Source organism: Sciurus vulgaris, assembly GCF_902686455.1.
Source record: "Sciurus vulgaris genome assembly, chromosome: 11".
Taxonomy (NCBI): domain Eukaryota; kingdom Metazoa; phylum Chordata; class Mammalia; order Rodentia; family Sciuridae; genus Sciurus; species Sciurus vulgaris.
This window is the reverse complement of record NC_136472.1, coordinates 80,212,862-80,234,491: the sequence shown is the minus strand read 5'-3', so window position 1 is coordinate 80,234,491 and position 21,630 is coordinate 80,212,862. Positions and strand designations below refer to the sequence as shown.

Sequence of the window (21,630 nt, the reverse complement as noted above, 5' to 3'; positions counted from 1 at the left end):
GAAGAGGGCAGAGGGAGTGGAAGCCGAGTGGAGGGGTTTGGCTCAGCCGGGAAGACAGGAGAGGGCGCTGTTCCGGAGTATAGCACGATCTGCGGCGGAGGAAGGGAGGCGACTACGGGAGGAGCCGGGGGCAGGCGGAGCCTGGAGTGGGTTTCCAGAGCGCGGGAGAAGAAATGGGGCGCGACTAGCAAGAGACCTGGCTCAGTAAGGGGGTTGTGCGGGCAGGTTAGGGGAGACAAGAACAGAGGGTCTGTTTAGGCTGGCATAATGAAGGCGAGATGCAAGGAGCGCAGTCTTTGGAGGACCGAGCGGTCCGAAGCAGTGCTTCACTTCCTGCTACCCGAGTGACCCAGTTTCTTCATCTATGAGTGGGAATGACAGTCGTACACCAGGCAAGAGATTGCTGTGGTGGTTGAGTTAGATGTGTGCCATCTCGTCTAGTGATGTACTGGCATGCAGCGAGCCTTCAGTAAGTTGTCACGGTGGCTGTCTTAACCATTAAGTGGGATTTGCGGAGGGCAGGGAGTGTTGCAGTGGAACTGAAATGACCGGGCAGGGTTTGGCGGTGACAGTAAAGGCGGACGATACAGCGTGACCTGGAGAAGAGTTGGGCTTCGGGGACACTGTAGATAGAGATGGGCTACGGACCCTGGCCTGATAAGGGCCGACTGGTGGTGTGACCGCCGTGAAGGTGGGCTTTAAGGAGGGGATGGCACGAGAGGAAAGTGGGGTGGAGGCGGCGCCCTCGGGGACAAGGGGTGGCGAGGCTGAGGAGCTGGCTGGCTTTGGGTTTCCCGGGGGAGGAGCCGGTCTGCAGCGGGTGGAGCTGCGGGCTGGGGCCGGGCTTAGGCGGCGCGCAGCTGCCCTTGTCTCTCCCGCCTTCACACCCGCGCTGCTGCCGCCAACCTGAGCCATGGGTCGCCCAGCCCTCCTGCTCTTGCTCCTGGCTTTCCTGGCACCCGGGACCTCTGTAGTCCCCCGGCGGGTATTAAGGACCCTCAGCAGTCTGCACTTGCCAACCAGCCCCGCATCCCACTCCTCTGTAGCCAAGAAGTACTCAGTTTTTTATTTCCAACAGAAGGTAAGGGGGAGGGAGGGGGCGGGGAAGCTTCGAGTTCCCAGGTCCCAACCGCTGGGACCTGTAGGGACTGGGCATTGGAGCTCACTCTGACTTCAGACTCCCTGATGCCTGGGACTGGCCAGTTCTTTGGTTTACACACTCCAGAGTGTAGCTTTAAGTCCTCAAATTTAAAATTTCTCCTCTCATTACCAATAATTTAATACCATTCCTGGCATCCTTTTTTCTCTCTCCTTAAACAACGGAAATTTATTCTCTCAGAGTTCTCAAGTCCCAGAGCACCATCCTTTTGATTCAGTCTCTGCAATTGGCCCTGGCAGTCACTGAAATTCTCCCAGCTCTCAGAGGGTCCCTCAATCTAAACTCCTTTGACCTTTAAATTCAAATTATTGAATGCCAACCCTGGTCCCTAGGCTTTGGTGACAGTCGTCTTTTGCCCCAAGGCAGTCACTAAATACAAATTCTAATGTCTTTATCTATTAGACAATATAGAATATTAATTCAGTCTAAAATGACAACTTGTCATTTCAGGATCAGCTCAAAAATGATTTTGTGGGCCTTTAAGAATTTTTGTCCCTGTTCCCTATAAGACTGAACATATGGCCTGTGCCTGTAAAAGAAGTTATAGACATATGGCAGAATTTGAGGTGGGTGTTGGGGTCACTGTCTCTGAACCGTGACTTGAGTTTAGAGTTCTAAGACAGGATTTATGGGTGCTTTTGTGCTTGGCTACAGCTTTAGGCCTTACCTCACAAGTCTGGATGGAGAAGTACATCCTATGTGAAATGACAGAGATTTCTAATGATTTTACATTTCTGGGAGCCTAAAGAGAGGGAATGGAAGGAGTGCTTAGCGCCTCGCTTTTGCTGAGGCTGACTTTGAACTCACATTCCTCCTGCCTTAACCTAAGCCACTGGGATTACAGGCATGTGCTACCTTGCCCACCTCCAAAGTTTTTTTGTTCACCTGTACTCACAGATGTATATAAGATACAGCCTTAGAAGAAAAATTGCCACCAAAGCTTACTATTTTCATCTAAAATAACTTGTTGCCTTTTTGCCTGTCTTTTCCTTCTCGTGGTGTTTTCTCAACTCAGTGGACCAGTAATCACTGATGAAGACAGTTTTGCTGGTTACATAGATCTTGGTCTAAAGTAGAACTCCAGACTCAAGCTGGTCTTTTAACTCTTCAGTATCCCACTGCCGGGAAACTTGTGGGCAACCAAGTCTTGAAGTTGTTGTATTTCATCATGACCCTCAGAGTCTTCACTCATGATAATATATATATATATATATATATATATTTTTTTTTTTTTTTTTTTTTTTTTTTTTTGGGTGCTGGGGATTGAACCCAGGGCCTTGTGCTTATAAGGCAAGCAAGCACTCTACCGACTGAGCTATTTCCCCAGCCCCTCATGATAATCTTTATGGAATCTTCATTTGGCTCAATATCCCACATTTTGAGCACCTGGCCATTGATTCATGTCACTCACTAGTTAGAAACCAGCTCAGGACTCTTTACTCAGCCATCCTTTGCCCACTAGTTTATATTTAATTAATACATTAGGGCACATACTCACATATGTATTTATTACCATAATAATAATTTTCCTTATATCAACTCCAATTGAGCAATTTTTTGAGAAAAATTTTCCATATGTATTTATTGCATAATTGTAGTTATTAGTCGTTGTCAATTTCAGGATCATAGATTTTTATTTGGGACTATGTAAACTCAACTTCAGTTTTTTTTTAGTAGAGCACATGAAATACTTTTATGCCTTTCAATAATAAATGTATAATCCTCAGTTTTTATTTAGCGTTTAATTTTTTCAACTTTATAATGTTTCCTTTTTCTATAATTATCTAGGTGACCAGGCTAGTCCCAGAAGTCCTTATATGCACATAAAGGTTGTGGTTTTATGGAGTGGTCTCTAAAAAGGCTTAGCCAATGGCTTTGTCCCTCTCCTGCTTAGAAATCCTTCATATCTTTGATTGCTTACAGGGTAAAGGCCAAATTCCTTGGTATAAATTCCATTGTTTCTCACCACATAACCTCATCTGGCTTTTCCAGCTTTATATCCTGCTGTAGTCTCCTGCCTCCACTTTCCAACACATCTACTCTTTCAGTAACATAGAGTATAGACTCCAGTGAATTTTACTGTTTAGAAATTCTGTCTGGAATGCCATACTTCTTTCCACTAGTTAAACTTATCCTTTTATCCCAAAGTGTTACCTTTTCTGTCAAACCTCGACTTCTTTAGGGCAATTGAGTTCATCTTGCAGTTTTAATCCTGCATACTTATTATTTTATACATGTTCTAGCTAGATGGTACTCTGCAGGACCTACAAGAGCCTATAACAAGTATAAGGGTTTTCTGTTTCTGGTTTAGAAGGAGGGTTTGGGGAAGGGGCAGGGATACCATATTTAGATGCCATGTTTAGCCACAAAGATGTAAAAAGAATCCTTTAAACAGCCCAAGTAGCAGGCCAAGGAGATAGGTGAGAAGGCTTTCAAGCAGAAATAAAAAGAGGAGACGAAGAAATTTGAGGAGATAAAAACCTTTGGAAGCTGGGGTGTGCAGTGGGGAGGGAATCTGACCATAGGTGGAATCAGTAAACCTAGCAAGATGACCATGACACTGGAATCCATTCCTGAACATCTGAATTCTTTGTTTGCTACAGCATCATTTTGCCACCTATGGCTAAAATGAAGTATTTTTTTGGAGTTTTGTTGTACATTTAAGAGTAAACTTTTGTGTTGAAAGTGGTACATGCCTGTAATCCCAGAGAGTCAGGAGGCTGAGGCAGGAGGTGCAAATTTGAGGCCAACCTGGGCAACTTAGACCCTGTCTCAAAATAAAAAATAAAAAGATCTGGCGATATTGAGCTCAGTGGTAGAGCACCCCTGAGTTCAGTTCCCAGTACTGAAAAACAAAACAAAACAAAACAAAACCTTTTGATTAAAAAAGTACATATATATTTATACAGCACAAAATAATTAACATAGTTAATTATTAATTACTAAATTACATAGTAATAATTAAGGTAGTAAATGACTGACTAAAGAGCATAAACAAATGTATAGCTACAAATAATTTTTTATTACTTACTCTTCTGTTTTTTGTCAATTATTTTTCCTTCTTTTCCAAAGTCTTCAAATGTTGATTTAGTAAGAATATTTAATTTCTTTTACCTGAAATAACTGAATCAGGAGATCAGAGGAAGGAAGTGCCCACATCACTTGGATACACAATGGCTCTGGGTATGTGTGTAATGCCAGTGTCATGAAGGACTCTGGGATTCTTGACCTGTGATTACAATTTTTACCACTTATTGATTTCCCCTCCCACCCAACCCCCTCAGGCTAGAATGTAAGTTCTGAGGTCATTTCACTGTGTAATGTAGTGGGGAGGAGGAATGGTTCTGTCAGGCTGTCTTTTTCCTCATTTGCAAAATAGGGAACAAAATTTACTGTACTAGTTGGGGTTTTTTAGAATCTCTGTGTGTGTGTGTGTGTGTGTGTGTGTGTGTGTGTGTGTGTGTGTGTCTGTGTGTGTGTCTGTCTCAGAAAGAGAGAAAGACAGAGATACTGATCTTGAGAGACTTCTACTAAGGAATTGGCTCATGCAATTGTGGAGGATGAGTAAATCCAAAATCTGCTGGGCAGGCTGGTAGGTTGTCAGGCTGGTGACCCAGGGAAGAGTTTTAGTTTGAATTCACAGATAGCCTGTTGACAGAAGCAAAAATTCATTCTTGCTGAGGAAATGTCTATCTTTTTCCATTCGGCCTTAAACTGATTAAGGCTACCCAAGTTGGGGAGGGTAATCAGCTTGAATAATTCGAATATTAATCTTATCCATAAAAACACCTCCACAGAAACATCCAGAATAATCTTTGCTCATGTATCTGAGCACTGTGGCGTGGCCAAGCTGACATACAAAATTAACCAATCACATCTACTAAAGTTGTTGTCAGGGTTAAATGTGGTAAAATATGAAAGGCACATGCATAATGCTAGGAACATAGGAGTTTAAGGAATTCTTCTTAGTTTTATACATTTTAGACTGATCCAAAAGTAAGACCACTGTGGTAATGCTTCATCTTGAAACTGGTGGTCAGCCAGTGGTACCCATCCATTCCTATTTAATTAGTGATCATGGTCTCTTAGAATTCTGTTTTGGCCTAGCATTAAACCCATGGCCACTAACTCTTGCAGGGTCTTCCGTAGCTCATTTCTTAGGTGTTGGTGAAGTGATCATATCAGTGGGCTAAACTTTTGATTTATGCACATCCCTTGTGGTTTTGTTTTCAGTTCCTGTTCTAGGTTCTGCTTTCCCACTGTTGCCATAATGGCCCCAATGTCTAGTAAAATGTAGTTGTATTGGGTCCTTGGAAAGACATCAATACTGATCTTTTTCCTTATCCTCACTATCTCTTTATTTTTTCTCCTTCTGTGTTAGTCAGCTTTCTGTCACTGACAGAATATCTGAGATGAATAACTTAGAGGAGGAAAAATTAATTTTGGCTCATGGTTTCAGAGGTTTTAATTCATGGTTGTCTGGCTCCACTGCTTTTGGACAAGTCAAAATATCATGGTGGGGAGTGTATGGTGGAGCAAAGCTGCTCACCTCACAGTAGCTGAGAAACAGGGCTGGGGAGGACCCAGGTACCAATATACCCTTCAAGGGCATACCCCCAGTGACATTCTTCCTCCAACTAATGCCCCCTTCTAAAGTTTCCATCAGCTTCCAATAGTGCCATCAGCTAGAGACCAAGTCTTCAGCACACAAGCCTTTAGGGGACATTCTAGATCCAAACTGTACATCCTTTCATTTTTGGCTTCTGATGACCTTTCTCTGAAGCCTGAAGTATACTATCACAAATATTGGGTGAATTCTGAATTGATTTCTGTGTTTGGTGATACTGAATCATTTTTGGAAGGGTCTTAGAGATTGTGTAAACTACCTCTTAAATATGATGAATTGATCTGGATCTAAATTTTGGAGGGTGAGGAACTTGATAAGTTTGAATATGGTAGTAGTTAAGAGTACTGCCTTTAGAGATCTCGAACAGGTTTGAGAATGAGTTCTGTTTTTGCCACTTCCTCAGTGAACTTGATGTTTCTCTGAGGCAGCCTGTATTTTCATAATCAGCAAAATGGGCATAATTATACTGCTATCTCACAGGTATGTTGTGAAATGAGGTAGTAGGTTTAAAGTGCTTATTTAGCACAGTGCATATCACTTAGTAAACAATAGAGTGTTTATTTTTTATCTTGCAGTTTCTTAATACTTTAACCCCTCTTCACTCAAAATATTTAAATCATTTCTTATAGCTAAATAAAAATGATACGTGTTAATATAAATATTATACTCTGGAAAATATGAAAATCTGTGAGAACTATTCTTTTACATAAATACTACATACATGACTTTATCAGTGGGAGGTAATTTAAAAGACTAATGGCACAGGAATTAGCATTTTCCTTGCTTGAAATAGTTTTCTGTCATATACACTCTGACATGTAAAAAGAAACATATCAAACTATATGTGTTACTTTTATGCTATTTGAGTTCTGGTAAAGTATGAAGGGAAAATGTGGCAATGAATATCTTTTTTGGTTTTTGGAACATTGTTCAGTCACTTAACCAACTACCTACCTTCCACCTCAGTACTTATCTAATACCATTTATGTCAGGCACCGGGCTAAGTCCTGGGAACATAGAGATTATGTTCAGAAGGACCTTAAATTATACTTGTTGACCATTTCAATTGTGCATACTCACACTTACCTCTGAAAAACCTGGAAAAATGCTGAAACTTTTGTTATTTCTTAGTATTCATATGACTACAACCCAAATTACTTCAAAAAATGTTCTCGAAGTGAGGCAATCTGTTTAGTATTTTCTTATTAAACTTGTCATTGTCATAATGGTTTCCCATCTGATACATACATGTATACACACACACACATGATAAAAAGGAATTTATTCATTCAATAATTAAAAATAATTGATTTGCCTTTTTGTAATGAAAGAAAATTGATTTAGAGATTTGTATAAGTCTTAAGTATGCTTTGTTAAGTGTTGGGAAATTTTTCATTGAAAAGGAATAGTCTTCATTGGTATATTTTATTATGTATTTAGAAAATATGTGATTGGAGAATATTAAAATCTTTTTTTCATTTTTATTCACAAATTAAAAATCCTAGTTATTAAGCTGGGCATGGTGGCATGAGCCTGTAATCCCAGCACTTAGGAGGCTGAGATGAGAAAATAACTTGATCCCATGTCTTTGAGACCAACTTGATCTACATAGCAAGACCTGCCTTTTTTTTTTTTTTTTTTTTTTTTTTTTTTAAGTTGTAATAGAAAAAACCTAGTTAAGCTGGGTATAGTATTACATGCCTGTAATCCCAACTACTTAGGAGGCTAAGGCAGGACAATTTTAAATTCAAGACCAGTCTGGGCAGTTTAGTGAGACCTTGTCTCAAAATGAAAAAATAACGAGGGATGAGGATGTAACTCAATGATAGAGTGCCCCTAGGTTCTTCTTTTTTTTTTTTTTTTTTAATTCCCAGGTTTTGTTTTAGTTTCTGTTTTTATTTTTGTTTTATTAACAATTAGTGAATGAATGTTTATTGATTATGTACTCTGGGTAAAGTATTTTACTAAACTCTTTTGCATTTCTGTTTTTTTGAAATAAATTATTAAAAGTGATATAACTAAAAAAAATGATATAACTGAGGTTTATGGAGGTTTTTAAGGGGCAGTTTTGTCACACTTTAATCTGTTGCTTCTGAGATCCATGATTTTTCATTGACATCACAATACCTCTTTGTTCTAAGAAGTAGTAGCAAAATTCATATCTCTATTTCTCTTCCACATTGTCTTTACAACAATCTTGTAGGATAGATATCATAATTTTTAGAGGTGAAACTACTAAAATTCAGAAAGGTCAAAAGGAGAAAACATCTAAGAATACTATTTGTAAAATCTCCTGGTTTTTCAATCCAAAATTTAATTCATGGTTTATCTATAAAATGAGATATTACTGGCCCTTAAAATTATTGTCTTTAAGTATATTTGATCATGTAGGAAATTTTTCATTCATTAATGATAAGCAAAAAAAAAAAAATAGAAATCTGAATGTACAATATTGTGGTATTTTTCCATTTTTGGTTGCTATAACAAAATACCCGAGGCTAAGTATTTGATAAAGAGAAGAGGTTTATTTTTCTCACAGCATTGAAGGATGAAAGTTCAAACAGCATGGTGCTGGCTCTAGCAAGGTCACCCCTGGCTAAATCACATCACTGGAGCAGCATGTGTGAGAGGGAGAGATCCCATGGTGAAACAGGAAGCAGAGAGCAAGAGCAGCCAATCTTTCTCTTCTGTAACAGCCCACTGTCATGAAAACCCACTCCAGGACTTTTCATTCCATGAATTAATCCCTGGGGACAGTGCCCCCAGATAACCGAATTGGTTCCCACTGGGCTCTACTTCTTAAAGTTTCTACCACCTCTGATGAGAACCAAGTTTCCCTTGAGTGATGAACTGCATCCAAACCATAGCAAATGTCTCCAAATTTACTGAAGTCAATTTTCCTGTATCATGGAACAGGGAATTGAACCCAGGGCCTTGTGCATGCTAGGCAAGTACTCTTATCATTGAGTTACAGCCCCGGCCTTTTCATTTTATTTTGAGACAGGGTCATGCTAAGTTGCCCAGGCTGGCCTCAAACTTGGGATCCTCCAATCCTAGCCTCTTTAGTAGCTGGGATTACAGATGTGCACTAACAAGTCTGGTTCACTTAAAAAAAAAAAAAAAAAAGAAAAAATATTTTAATTAAGGGCCTAGCATGTGCTAGGCACTATTCCAGGCATGAGGAAGAACATTGTAAACACAGAGAAAATCAAGTACTAAAAACCCTGAGGTAAGTGTGTGCCTAGCAGGAGCAACTATAAGGTGTGTGGCTGGTAGGAAATGTCCAAGGAGGGAGTAGGGGAGGAGGGCAGAGAGAAGATAAAGGGACCATATTGTGTGGGGACATGGGGGCTATTGTTAGGAATTTAGCCTTTATTTAGAATTAGATAAGAAGCATTTGGAGCATCAGGGGCAGAAGAGTGGCATCTGACTAATGTTTTAATAGACATTCTCTAATTTTTGTGTTTGACACTAGATGTAGTGGGATAGGTATGGGAAGACTAGGCTATTGCAAAAATTCAAATTAGAGACCATGGTGGGATGGTGACTGGGATTAGTGTAGTAGCAATGGAAGTGTGAGTTTGGATACTATTGAAGATAAACCTGAGAGATGTAGTTGGTGAATTAGATCTGTGGTGTAAGATAAGGAGAAGATGAAGATGACTTCAAGGTTTTTGTCCTGAACACCTGGAAGGGTGGAGTTGTCATTTACCAAGATTGGGAAGGCTGCAGGAGGAGTTAGTTTGGGGAAGGAGGGAGATGAGGAACTTACTTCCAGATGTATTTGAATCAGGAGTTTAGAAGAAAGGTGGAACAGGAAATAAACAGACCATCTGCAAACTGCTGTTTGTAAAACCGCGAAAGAGGTCAAAAGTGTTGGTAAAGATTGTCTTTTCTGATCTTCTCAACATTGTGGTATTTAGAAGTCAGGAAAATGAGCCAGTTAAGGGAACTGAGAAGGAATAGTTGGAGGAGGAAATCCAGGAGACTGTGATGCTCTGCAAGAAGGCATTTCATGGAGGAGACTGGATTTAGCAATATGGAGGTGGGGATGATGACAGAAGCAGTTTCTGGGGAGTCATGGGTGGCGAAAAGCCTAATTGAAGTAGATGGGAGAATGGGGGGAGATGAATTGAGGCTATGAGGATAGGTGACGTTTTAAGGAATTCTGCTGTAAAAGTGATTTAGAGATACGATGTGACAGATGGAAGGGGACGTGGGGTGCCATTTTTAAGATGGGAGAAAGAATGTATGCTAAAAGAAATGAGCCCTCAGAAAATGATACAGTAATTGTGCAAAAAAGAAATAGAACTGCTGGTGGAATATCCTTAAGTAGGCAAGAGGAAACAGGATCTAGTGAAAAAACAAGAATGAACAATTTGATTATAGCAATGTAGGGAAAAGTTACATTATATAGGCCCAGATGAAGGTAAGAAGGTGGAGTTTGGGCACTGTTTTTCAGAAACAGTGAAATAAGATGGAAAGTCATTAGGCAAGAGTGAGCAAGAGAAAGAACATAAATGCTCCTCTAGTAGAGAGGGAAAAGTAAATGGACTAGGGAAAAAGAATTTGGGTGCAGAAAGTTTTGAAGTCTCATTCAACTTGCTAAGACCAGTTGGCATGGTTGTATGTTTCTCTGACTGTTTGGTTTCTTGGGTATGACTGTAGAGTTGGTGGAGGGTTCTTTTCAACCATGACTTCCCTTTAATGAAATGAGTACTACAAAGTGAAAGAGAGACCTAGGGAGTAAGGGATATTGTAAGGGAGTGATTGTACTCATTGACCAGGGAATGTAAATGAAGGAAGAAGGAAGTGAGGATGTGAGGAGAGAAGGAACAGTGAAAGGGTAGATTATAAGTCACAGGAAGGTTGAAGGATTTGGGGAATCAAAATAGAGGGAGTGAACTAGAAGGATAGAGGACATGGAGCACTTGACATTGGGAGTATGGTGGGAATAAGTAACTAGAATGCCAAGATCTAAGGTTTGACCGTGTGCTAATGACTAGGTAAGGTAGGTGGAGGATAAACTCATTGGAGCAAAGGAAAATAAGGAACCAAGGGACCAGGATAATGAAGTCACCAAGGATTCTGAAAGGAGTTATGTTGAAGTGATAGTTGAGTAAGAAGCAAAAATTGTCAAGAAATGGGTTTGTAGGTCAGTTAATGATTGTAGCAAGAGAGGTGTTAGGTAGTTTACTTTGATGGCAGTTTTTTTGTTTTGTTTTGTTTTTGGCACTGAGGATTCAATCCAGGGCCTTGCACGTGTTAGCACACACTCCATCAGTGAGCTACACCCCAAGCCCTGTTGGTGATAGTTTAAGGCAAGGGATTAAGGAGTAGGGAGGGAGAATTCAGACCAAGGAGAATTCCTACTGCTCCTCCAGGCCCAGTGTTGAGAAGGATTTGGGAAAGATCAACCACCAGTTGAGAGAGTCAGGTAAGTTTACAAGTATGTTTATAGCTGCCTAGAGAAAGAGGGGAAGAACATAAACTAAAATAGTAACAGTGGTGAAAGGTATGAGTGATGTTTCATTTTCTACTCTTTTTCTTGGTTTTTCAAATTATTTTTCATGAGCCTGTATCATTTCATAATCTGTTAAACCAAATGTTACTGAAGAGAAAAAAAGCTGTTGACCTCTCTTGGCTGACATAGGCCATATGAGACAGTATCAGAGCTCAGACCTTGGGACTCCGCCCCACTAACATCATTTCTCTGGGTAGATGTGGACTATTCTAGTTCTCCTTCACTGCTTAGCTGCAACTGCTTTGGCATCTTTTCTTCACCGAATCTTGTATCTTTGTCTTGTATATATACCTTGGACAAGGATGAAGAACTCATATGAGTGGGGGAAGGAAAAAGGAACAATGTCCTTTTCTACCACATTTTAACCTAGTTTTACTGAATTTAAGAGAAGGATAGAAAAGAAAGGTTGCCAAGAGGATTTTTTTTGTGTGTGAAGATGAGGGAAAATAACGAAAGTTCCCAAATAGGACCAGAGCATGTATTTTGTCAACTCTGTATCCCCTCCTATCTATCTCTTTGAATCCCTTCTGCTGCCTGTAGTGGAATGGAGCTCATACACTTACTTCCATTTTCCACAGAGCTGGGAAATAAAAAGTTAGTAAGCAAATAAATATTAAATAAATGAGATTACAAATTGTAATAGCTGCCTTGAAAGAAATAAGCAGGGTCATCTGTGCTAAATATGGTGTAGAGGATGGAAAAGTCTGTTTCTCTGAGGAAGGGATTTTGTACTTGAGAGGAAGCAGGAAGACAAAGTCCCTGAAGCTTGAAATGGCAGTTATTTCCTATTCTGAGTTAGGTTGATTCTATCCTATTTTTACTCCCACATCCCTCACCCCTGTTGCGGCCCCTGTCGCAGCCCCTGTTGCTGTACACACCCCCAGTAGGGAAGGAGTATACCAGTGTGTCCTCCCAGCTTCCTCCAGTTTCCCCCTCTGCTGCAGCCACCATTGGGCTGTCACATTAATCACCTCTCCTCCATTCACATACTCTCTTGCTTAGAACCTGTAACAATTCCTTATTATTTGCTTTATTAAGAATAAAATCCTATTGTATTCACTCTATGGACTCAACCCACCAATCCCTTTTGCTAATCTATTCTCCACACGTTTCTTTCTTTCCTGGCTTTATCCTTATCCCACATTGTTCCCTTTATCTGGAATGTCTCTGTTGGTCCTTCCCTTTTTATCAGTTGCAACCATCTCTTAAGCTGCATCCTATTCTCTGCCACCTCCTAAGAGCAGTTTCCTAATCTGGAGAGAGTGAGTGGTCAGATCGCTCTTTATACTTCTTATGGCTCTGTCTTATTCTAGCCTGTGTTATCATTTTTTATACCCTTCAGTTATTCCCTTGTGAAGAAAGAAGCTTGCCTTGCAAACAGCCATATTTTCCACAGCAGACTTGTACATTGTTTTAGATAGAATATTACTTCACAAGTTCGATGAATCTGTATCTTTTTCCCTCCCTCAGGTCCATTTTTCTACACATTGAGGTAAGGAAGGTGTATGTATGTGGGGTGGCACTGGGATAGTGTGGAAACTTATAATTCAACTGTTTCATACTCTTTAGACAGCAAGGTAGAATATAAGACAAGAAAACCTATTTGTTTTTATGTTCTTGTTTTGGTGGTCTGGAAGCTGTGCATAGAAGTGGTGCTGACCCTTCTCCCAGCATATCTATGGATAAGTATTATGGAAGGGAATGATGCAATCCCTGTTTTTTCTTTGTTTTGTGTATAGGTGAGGGCTGGGGAAAGGGTGAAGAATGAAGACATCAATAAAAAATGTCTTCTTAATCAATATGCATAGGGAAGAATCCTGAGTGTGATTTCCTAATAATCCAATGACTTTCAGAATCTTACATATCCTTCCTCCTTGGGAAAAAGAGAAGAAGGTAATGTAGGAAATTTGGAGGAGTCCTAAATGGTTATTAGGGGAATCAATTGACCAAGAGAGAGAAATTCACTTGTAAAATTATTATCTTTGGAATTGGAGTGAGCCCAGTATCTTGTGACAAAGTCTGTCCAGAAGTGTTTACATTCCTCAGTTGTCTTCTGTGATAGATAATGAGAATTCAAGGTGGGGATGGAAGGCAATTGTATTTTCTTTGGAGAATCTTGTCTTAGCAGTTAAAGAAATGTCAGAGTAAAGCCTTCTTTAAGGGCCTCTAGTTTCAAATAATCCGCATATCAAGGTGCTATATTTTGAGGCAAAATTCCTTGGGCTTCTTCAGATACAGTGAAGTATAGAAACTATAGAATCTAATTATTATATTGTAAAACAGCGCAATCATATATCCCCACAGACATTGAGCTCTTCTGATGTGCCATATATTGTTAATAGTTGAGGGTAAATGGAAAGCAAAGCTAGACCTCCTGAACTTCACAGATTAGTGGGAAAGAAGATAATGATAAATGATAAATGATTAGAAGTGTAACATGCTTTAAGGAAGTACAGGATGGTAAAGGATCCACAATGAGGTCCTTAGCCTGGAATATTAGAGAATCATATTAGAGAATCTTCTAGGGGGTAATGATTCCAGAGACAGGAACTTTTGATCCAATGACCATAAAAATAAAATTAGGTCAGAGTTCTAACACAGGCAAAGTTTTGCTTAGTGGGGGTTACCTCAAGGAGCAGGCAGACAGCACAGAGAGAGAGAGAGAGAGAGAGAGAGAGAGAGAGAGAGAGAGAGAGAGAGAGTACTATATCAGGTTGTTCCCTAAACAAAGGAAGGGACAAGCCTTTTATCAGATTTCTGGGCTGGGATAGAGTCTGGTTGACTGTTATGATGATTTTGGTGACTGGTTTTGGTTTTCAAAGTGTCTGGAGAATTCCTTGTTACTTGAGGAGGCAATCTGGCTCCCATGAAATGATTACTCCTGCTTGTGGGAGGCATCCTCATGTCCTATCATGGGATAGTTGCTCACATTTAGGGGGATAGGGTGATCTCATCATGGGTTGATCTGTCTGTGTAACTACTCTTTCTAGAATACAGGCTGACTGTAGGTTTAGGGTAATGACTGTAGACTTCTAGGCATTGCTTCAGGGGATCTACGCTTTGACCCTGTGGTAGCCCTAACTTTCCCAGTGATGATGTTAAAGCAGACACTGAAGGATGAATAAGAGCTAGGAGAAGGGAAGTAAGAGAGATTTCTGTCCAGCAGAAGGTATATCATGTTCAAGATCCTAAGTTAGGAAAGAGCAAATCTTATTGGAGGAACTGAAAAGAAAGCAGTGAGACTGGGAGAGGGATCAGAGATGATGAGGCCAGTGGACTCCATTGACTATAAGAATGTGATGTTGCATAATCAGAGTGTGGTGGTTTTTCATTTATCTTATAACAGACATTCATAATTGTTCTTAATATATTTATCTTTCACCCTGCAGGGAGGTACTACTTATATTTTGTAGAGGAATTAAGGTTTCAAAGGTGAAGTAATTTATGCATGATCATATAACTGATAAATGGTAGACTTTGGATTTAACCCAGCTCTGTTGGCATCAGAACCAGTATATTATGTTGTTTATAGACTGTTTGTATTTCTTTTCTCCCCCCCACTTTCTTTTCTTTTTTTTTTTTTTTTTTTTTTGTACTGGGCATTGAATTCAGGGGTGTTTTACCAGTGAGCATCCAGTTCTTTTTACTTTTTGTTTAAAGACAGTGTTTCACAAAGTGGCTGACAGTCTTGCGAAGTTGTTTAAGCAGGCAATGAATTTGAGGTACTCCTTCTTCAGTCTCCTGAGTTGCTGGGATTACAGGTGTGTGTCACTGCTCCCAACTGGCCTGACTATATTTCTCAAATGGACAGGTTTTGTAATTCAGACCTTACATGTTATTTATACAGTACATGGCTAACTTAAAGGCAATAATCTAAATTAGACAGTAACAAAGTTGAAAAATAAGAGAAATTTTAATTCTGCTTTTAAAACCAGGTTGGGCATTATGGTTTGGATATGAGGTATCCTCCAAAAGCTAGTGATTAGACTATGAGAGATATAACCTAATCAATGGATTGATCCATGTGGTAGATTAATAATATGCAAGGACTACCATATTGAGTGATATATGTAGGTGAGAGGATGTGCTGGAGGAAGTAGGCCACTGGGGGTCATGTTTTCAGGGTTTATATTTTGTTCTCTTGCCTCTCTATTTCTGCTTCCTGGCTGCCGTGCATTGACCAGCTTTTTTATGCCACACCCCTCCACCATGATGTTCTGCTATTGGCTTGGTCCTGGAGTGATAATCAGCCAACCATGGACTGCATCTCTGAAATGATAAGCCAAAATAAACTATTCCTCCTCTAAGTTGTTTTTGTTGGTTATTTTGGTCACTGTAACACACAACTGACTAGCACAAAAGTTGGTCTCAGGAGTGGGGTCATTTCTGTGACTAACCTGATCATGTGTTTCAGAACCCTTTGAATCTGGTTTATAGGAGTTTAGAAAAGTTCCAAGGTGCAGGATGGGAAAACCATAGAAAGTTGTAAGCAGAACTTTATGGGCAATTCTTATGGGAGCCCAGAAGACTAGAATGCTGACAAGGCTGAGAACAGTCAAAAAGACTGTGCTCGTGAGGTTTCAGGGGGAATGGGATTGGGTATGAGGGCATTCTTGTTCCATTCTGGTAAAGAACTTGTCTACATTTCCCCCATATCCTGAGACTTTCTATGAGGCTGAATTTAAAAGCTATGGACTGATTAATTAGATGGAGGAAATTTTAAGTCAGCACAGTATTCAGATGGTAACATGGATGTTCCTGGTGGCTTTTGGCCAAGTTTACTGTGATAACCAGGAGCAGAAAGCAGAGTGAAAGTTTAAAAACTTGCATTTTGACCAGAAAAATGCATGCAAAATTTGGGTCATGGAAAGTATGATTGCTGAAAAGATTGCTACCACCAAAGAAAGCTACATACTTTGCACAGGGACAATAAGAAAGATACCTTGAGGGCCTCTCAGGAATCAGAAAGACCACACCCACTGCAGATTCGGGTGTGAAAGTGAAAACTCCTTTGAGAAGAGACTGTGGGGCACAGTACTTGCACAAGGGAGCCTAAGAAGTTGTTTCCCTAGAATTCATTTCACTACGCCTAGCTGCTCAGGCACTCAGGGGCCACCGACCCCGTGGTCCAATGGGGCCCAGCTACTGCTCAAGCTAGTAGCAGACTGTAATATCCACATGGTGTTGGTTCTGCAAGAATGCAGGATGCTGAAGTTAAGGGGTAATTGAGGTTTTCACTAAGATTTTAAAGGAAGGCCTGGGAGGCCAGGCAAAGTGTAAGGGGAAACTCCTGAGAGGATGATGCATGAAGCTGTGAAGAGGAGGCCAAAATTGGAATGAAGACCACAGGATTAAGAGTTGCCAGCAAGGTGGATAGTCTGCTGAGGAAAACTGCTGGCTGAGAACAGAGCCAGCCTAAGAGAGAGGCCACATGGACTGCAACTAGCAAGGCCATAGGGGCAATGCCACACAAATCTTTTGGAGATCAGCTTTCTTCACCATGTACCCCCGATGCTGGATATGAAACTATTGGATTTGTTTGCCCAGCTGGATTTCCATTTCATCTCGATTCCATCCTTTTGTTCTATGTCCTTATTCCTCCCCTTTAGATTTGGAATATTTATTCTGGATCATTATATATTAGACATGTAATTTTTTGATTTTTACAGGGCAAGAATTTGCTTTGAATCTCAGAGGAGTCTTGGAACTGGGATATCTGGGCAATGCTGGAACCAAGACTATAGGGACCCTTGGGAATGGATTAAATGTATTCTGCATTGTGAGATGGGCATGAACTTTTGGGGACCAGGGTGGAATGTTGTGGTGTAGATATGAGCTATCCCTGAAAAGCTCATGATTCAATTATGAGAGCCATAACCTAATCAGTGAATTGATCCATTTGATGGGTTAATAATTTGAAAGAACTACCACACTCACTGAGTGATAACTGCAGGTAGGTGGGTGTGACTGGAGGGAGTAGGCCCCTGGGGGTATGCCTTTGGGGTTTATATTTTGTACCTGGTACCTCTTTCTTTCTGCTCTCTGACTACCATGCGGTGAGGAGCTTTCCTCTGCCTTGCCCTTCTGCCATGATGTTCTGCCATCACCTTGGGTCCAGAGTGATGGATTTGGCTGACTATAGGCTGAGACCTCCAAAACCATGAGCCAAAATAAACTTTTCTCCTCTTTGTTGTTCTTGTCGGGTATTTTGGGCACAGTGACAAATAGCTAACTAACACATTGAATAAGTTTGGATAGAAGAAAGGAGGAAGGAAGATAGAAGAAAGGAAATCATAATAGAGGTTTCAATAATACAAAACTTTTTTTTTCCTTTGGTTTGGCTTTGTGTTACAGAAAGAAGAAATTTAAATTAATGGAAACTGTTAGTAGTAGAAGGTGACTATGAAACCTTCTAAGATAAGCCTGACTATGAAGTATTTTGAATAGCTCTGTACACTTGCAGAGTAAAAGATGTTAAGAGACTTCCAGTGATGATCACAAAAAGGTACTATGCAAGAGAATAATAGAGACTAAATTGGTAAGGCAGAAGTATGGTCATTCTTAACAGAATTTTATCTTAAGATTGGTGCTCAGGGTAGTATACCTTAATTCCATTAATGAATCCTCCATTTTAAGCTTGCTTTCTTAACAGTTTCTGTTAAAAAAAAAAAAAAAAAGACTTGGAATAAGTTAATAGAAATTCATGTAAGTGTCCTTAATTTGTGCTGTGTGGATTATTCATTGCCATGTTTTCATCCTCCACTCTGCTTGGAGAGGTCCTTGCATGTCCCTTTTTGCATTCTGCTTTTGGAAGTCTACCAGCCACAAGTTTAGGGAGTCAAGTTCAATGAACTGTACATAGACATTTTGTGTTTTTCAGTAGTCTGGAGATTGGCTCTCATCATTAAATATGATTTTTAGAATAATTGCACTATTTTTCTCTTTAATAAAATGTTATAATTAAAAGGATGTTAGACAAAAAAATTTACCTAGTCTCCTTAATCACCTTTTTGAGAAACCTGACTATTTGGACCATGGTTGTAATTATGCTTTTCTGCCACCTAAGAGGAAATAGTTTCTTGAGATGTAGATTTGTAATCTTTAGCATATGAAGTGATGAAAATGTGTCACAAATTGTTTGGAAAAGCACTCATGTTTTATTTCTGCAATTTGTGTCATTCCTGAGCGATCCATTAGTATGTACACTGATGAATGTGTACTGAAGTATATTAGAGCTGGCATAGCATTGGTGACTGGTACCAGGACGGAAAATCAGAAGAAAAAACATTTCACATGCCAGGCCACATCATATTTGATATGTAAGAAGCTTTCACTGCCACAGAGTCACTACCTTGGTGATGACAGTCAGTTTCAAGATAGCTGCAATTGCTTTTAAACAATTTACTTTTCAAGTCATATTTTAGATGTGATTGCTCAAGTTTTATATCAAAATGCCTCACTATTGAGGCAATATTGGACACTGATAATATATATTGTGTATGTTCATGCATGTGTTTTGTTATAATTTTAGACTTGGGAAGTGTATGCTAGTGATATTTTTACAAAATATACTAGTAATCCATCTAACTTCCACTTGCTGGGCACTTGGACACTTATCCAATTTAATGATCAGAAGACCCTTTAGTCATTACAGATTGGCACAATATTTTTGTTTTACACATGAGAAAACAAGCCCAAAGACAAGAAGTACCTTATTCAAGTTAATAAGTAGTAAACAGCTAATATATGGCAGAGTTGGCACTCAAATTTATTTCTGTCTTCTATTTCCCTTCTCTTCCCATTAGGTCACAGAAAATTTGTGGTCTTAAAAAGGAGAAAAAGATTCAAAATTTTTTTAAAAAATTTAAAGGCACTATTAAGTTTTAAAAACTACCATTGGTGCTCTCTCTGTGTGTATTTAACCCTCAAACAAACTGGCATGTTTGGAAAGTTCTCCTGGTAGCATATGACTAGTATGTTTTGCTAACATCATTGTGATTTAATAACCCAATTTAAACAAGGAACTACAAACCAAACAATGGCTCTGATTCATCATATAGGAAAGTAAGGAAGTACTTGTTCTCTTTTGTTAGTGACTTTTTATTTTTATGCAGTTTGAACCATGGGTCATGCTGCAGACACTGTTCTTTAAAACTGTCGGAAACCTCTGCCACGTCCTGAGCACTGATGGCCTCTTCCTTTGAGGAAGCAGCTCATACAACAATACTGAAGAGCAGTGGTGATGGCTCTCTTTTCCTTGGCACTGAACGAACCCTTTCCCTTGAACAACTGACTTCAAATGACAATGACCAATGCAGCCAGTGGAGACTAAAACCAGCTTTTGTTTGCCTTTTTGTGTGGTTTCATTTCTAAAAAACAAGTACCCTTTAAAAGGGAAGGGCATTCATGCCTACTTCCCCTTCTCCATGATCTCAGGGGCAACTTGGATTGTGCTGGTCTGAGAATCTCGAAGGCCTGCGGTAGCACCAAGCATCATGTTTGCTTCCACATGCCTCAAGTGCAGGCAACTCTAGCTGATGTCAAGGATTCCAGGAGCTTCAATTTTAAGTTCCACACAGACTGACCCTTGCCTCCCAAGAAATCTTGACTACCCATCTCTTGCTCAGCTAGTATAGGTTTAGATAATGCAAATGAATTTTAAGGTCAACCTTTATTTATGTTTTATTTTTGGTGACTTAAAAAAAAATCTCTTGGGATGGTCTATTTAAGAAGTGAACACCTTCCAGCTTAATCCATTTTCATTCAAAGTCACGCTAAGACTGAACCTTAAGGAAAACCAAGTTTAAACCTCTTCTGCAAAATATTTTCCTTTTTTTCTCCCAGAGGTAGAGCCAAGAAAACGTAGTTTTAAATGAGTATTAGCCATAATTTCTAATTTAAAAATGGATGGAAACATTCCACTATTTTGTTGATTAGTGACAGACTGTGGAGAATCACCAGTCAAGGGTTTATTCTGGTATAGAAGTTTGTGGGTCAGATGCCTCAAGACAAGCAGGTCATGTTTTAAGGAAGCTTACGCAGTTTCTAATCCAGTCCTGCTTTTTGTAACCCTGCAATAGAACTTAGGTACATGGTAAGGCATTTGGCACAACTTTCCAATGACCTAGCCCTAAGATCAGCCTTTAAAATCATAATTAGAGAAGAAAAAAGTCCAAAATTTATTATTATTCATTATTAATACCATGTGCCAGGCATTACTCATTGGTTATCTCATTGTTAATGTACACACTGTTCTGGGATGTGGCTTATATGATGCTGGTACCCCTCTGTTTGAAATGGCTTGTCCTCGTTTCTCTGCCTGGCAAATTCATTCTTCACTGCTCAGGTCTTACCCCACTTTGGTTCTGGGGATCAAACTTAGGCTTCCATGCATAGTACGCAAGCACTCTATCACTGAACTATTCCTATAGCCCTGTTTTATTTTTATTTTGAGATAGGGTCTCACTAAGTTGCCCAAGCTGGCCTCAAACTAGTGATCTTCTTTCTTCCCTCAGCTTTCCAAGGTGCTGGGATTGCAGGTATGCATCACTGCACCCAGCTGCCACAGAGAGGTCTTCAGAGAGGTCTGGTAACACCTCTCTGAACTATGGAACTGCTTTGCTTCATCCTGAAGGTTGAGTAATGGACTGCTGTCTGCATTGTGCCTCTCACTGTACTTTATAGATACTTCTGTGCTCCTATCCTGGATTGAAATGTTTCGTATATGGGTTGGAGTTACCATAGACTGAGTACATCGAGTGCCGGGACCATATTCATCATTGTCAGTGTCAAACTCACAGCTGTTTGAATAAATAACTAGCTCAAGCTGAAGTGAATACTCCTTCTTCTGAAAGCTATTAGACATGATTTTATCATATTTTGCCTAGTTCTACCAACATGGCACTGACACTGCCCTGTCAGAAGCTGGTCTTTTGCATTGTTGTGAATTAGTTTCAGATGTCTGAGCTCTGAAAACGAATGGGGCAGTAGGCCAGCTGTGTGTGCATGCAAACCTTTGTGTGTGTGTATGTGAGGATGGGGGGATGCAGAATACTCAAGGTACTCAGGTAACTGGTGTGAAAGTGTTTCAGTATTTCTTTTTTACATTCATGAGTCCAAATATTTTTGTATTTAAAATGTTACATTTTTGTGATCAACTTTTTAAATTTTATTTGTTCCATTTAGTTGTACATGACAGTAGAATGCATTTATACATTTAATAGATCATGTATAAATAGAGTATAATCTCTCATTTTTCTGATTATACATATTGCAGGATCACATCAGACACGCAGTCAAACATGTACATGAGGTAGTAAT

General features: G+C 39.8%; 1 protein-coding gene across 2 annotated transcripts in view; it reads left to right on the top strand.

The window, feature by feature from the left end:
• Positions 1-125: 125 nt before the first annotated feature.
• The window catches only part of PRCP (prolylcarboxypeptidase), a 77,875-nt gene continuing 56,370 nt past the window's right edge, over positions 126-21,630 (top strand). Inside the window, exon 1 of one of the 2 annotated variants that reach the window (XM_079105599.1) lies at positions 126-469. In XM_079105599.1, coding sequence (XP_078961725.1) covers positions 422-469 — 48 coding nt within the window. In that variant the 5' untranslated portion in view covers positions 126-421. Of the gene's footprint in view, positions 470-809; positions 1,082-21,630 lie in introns of those variants that run through there. The other variant, XM_079105598.1, reaches the window with a different exon arrangement.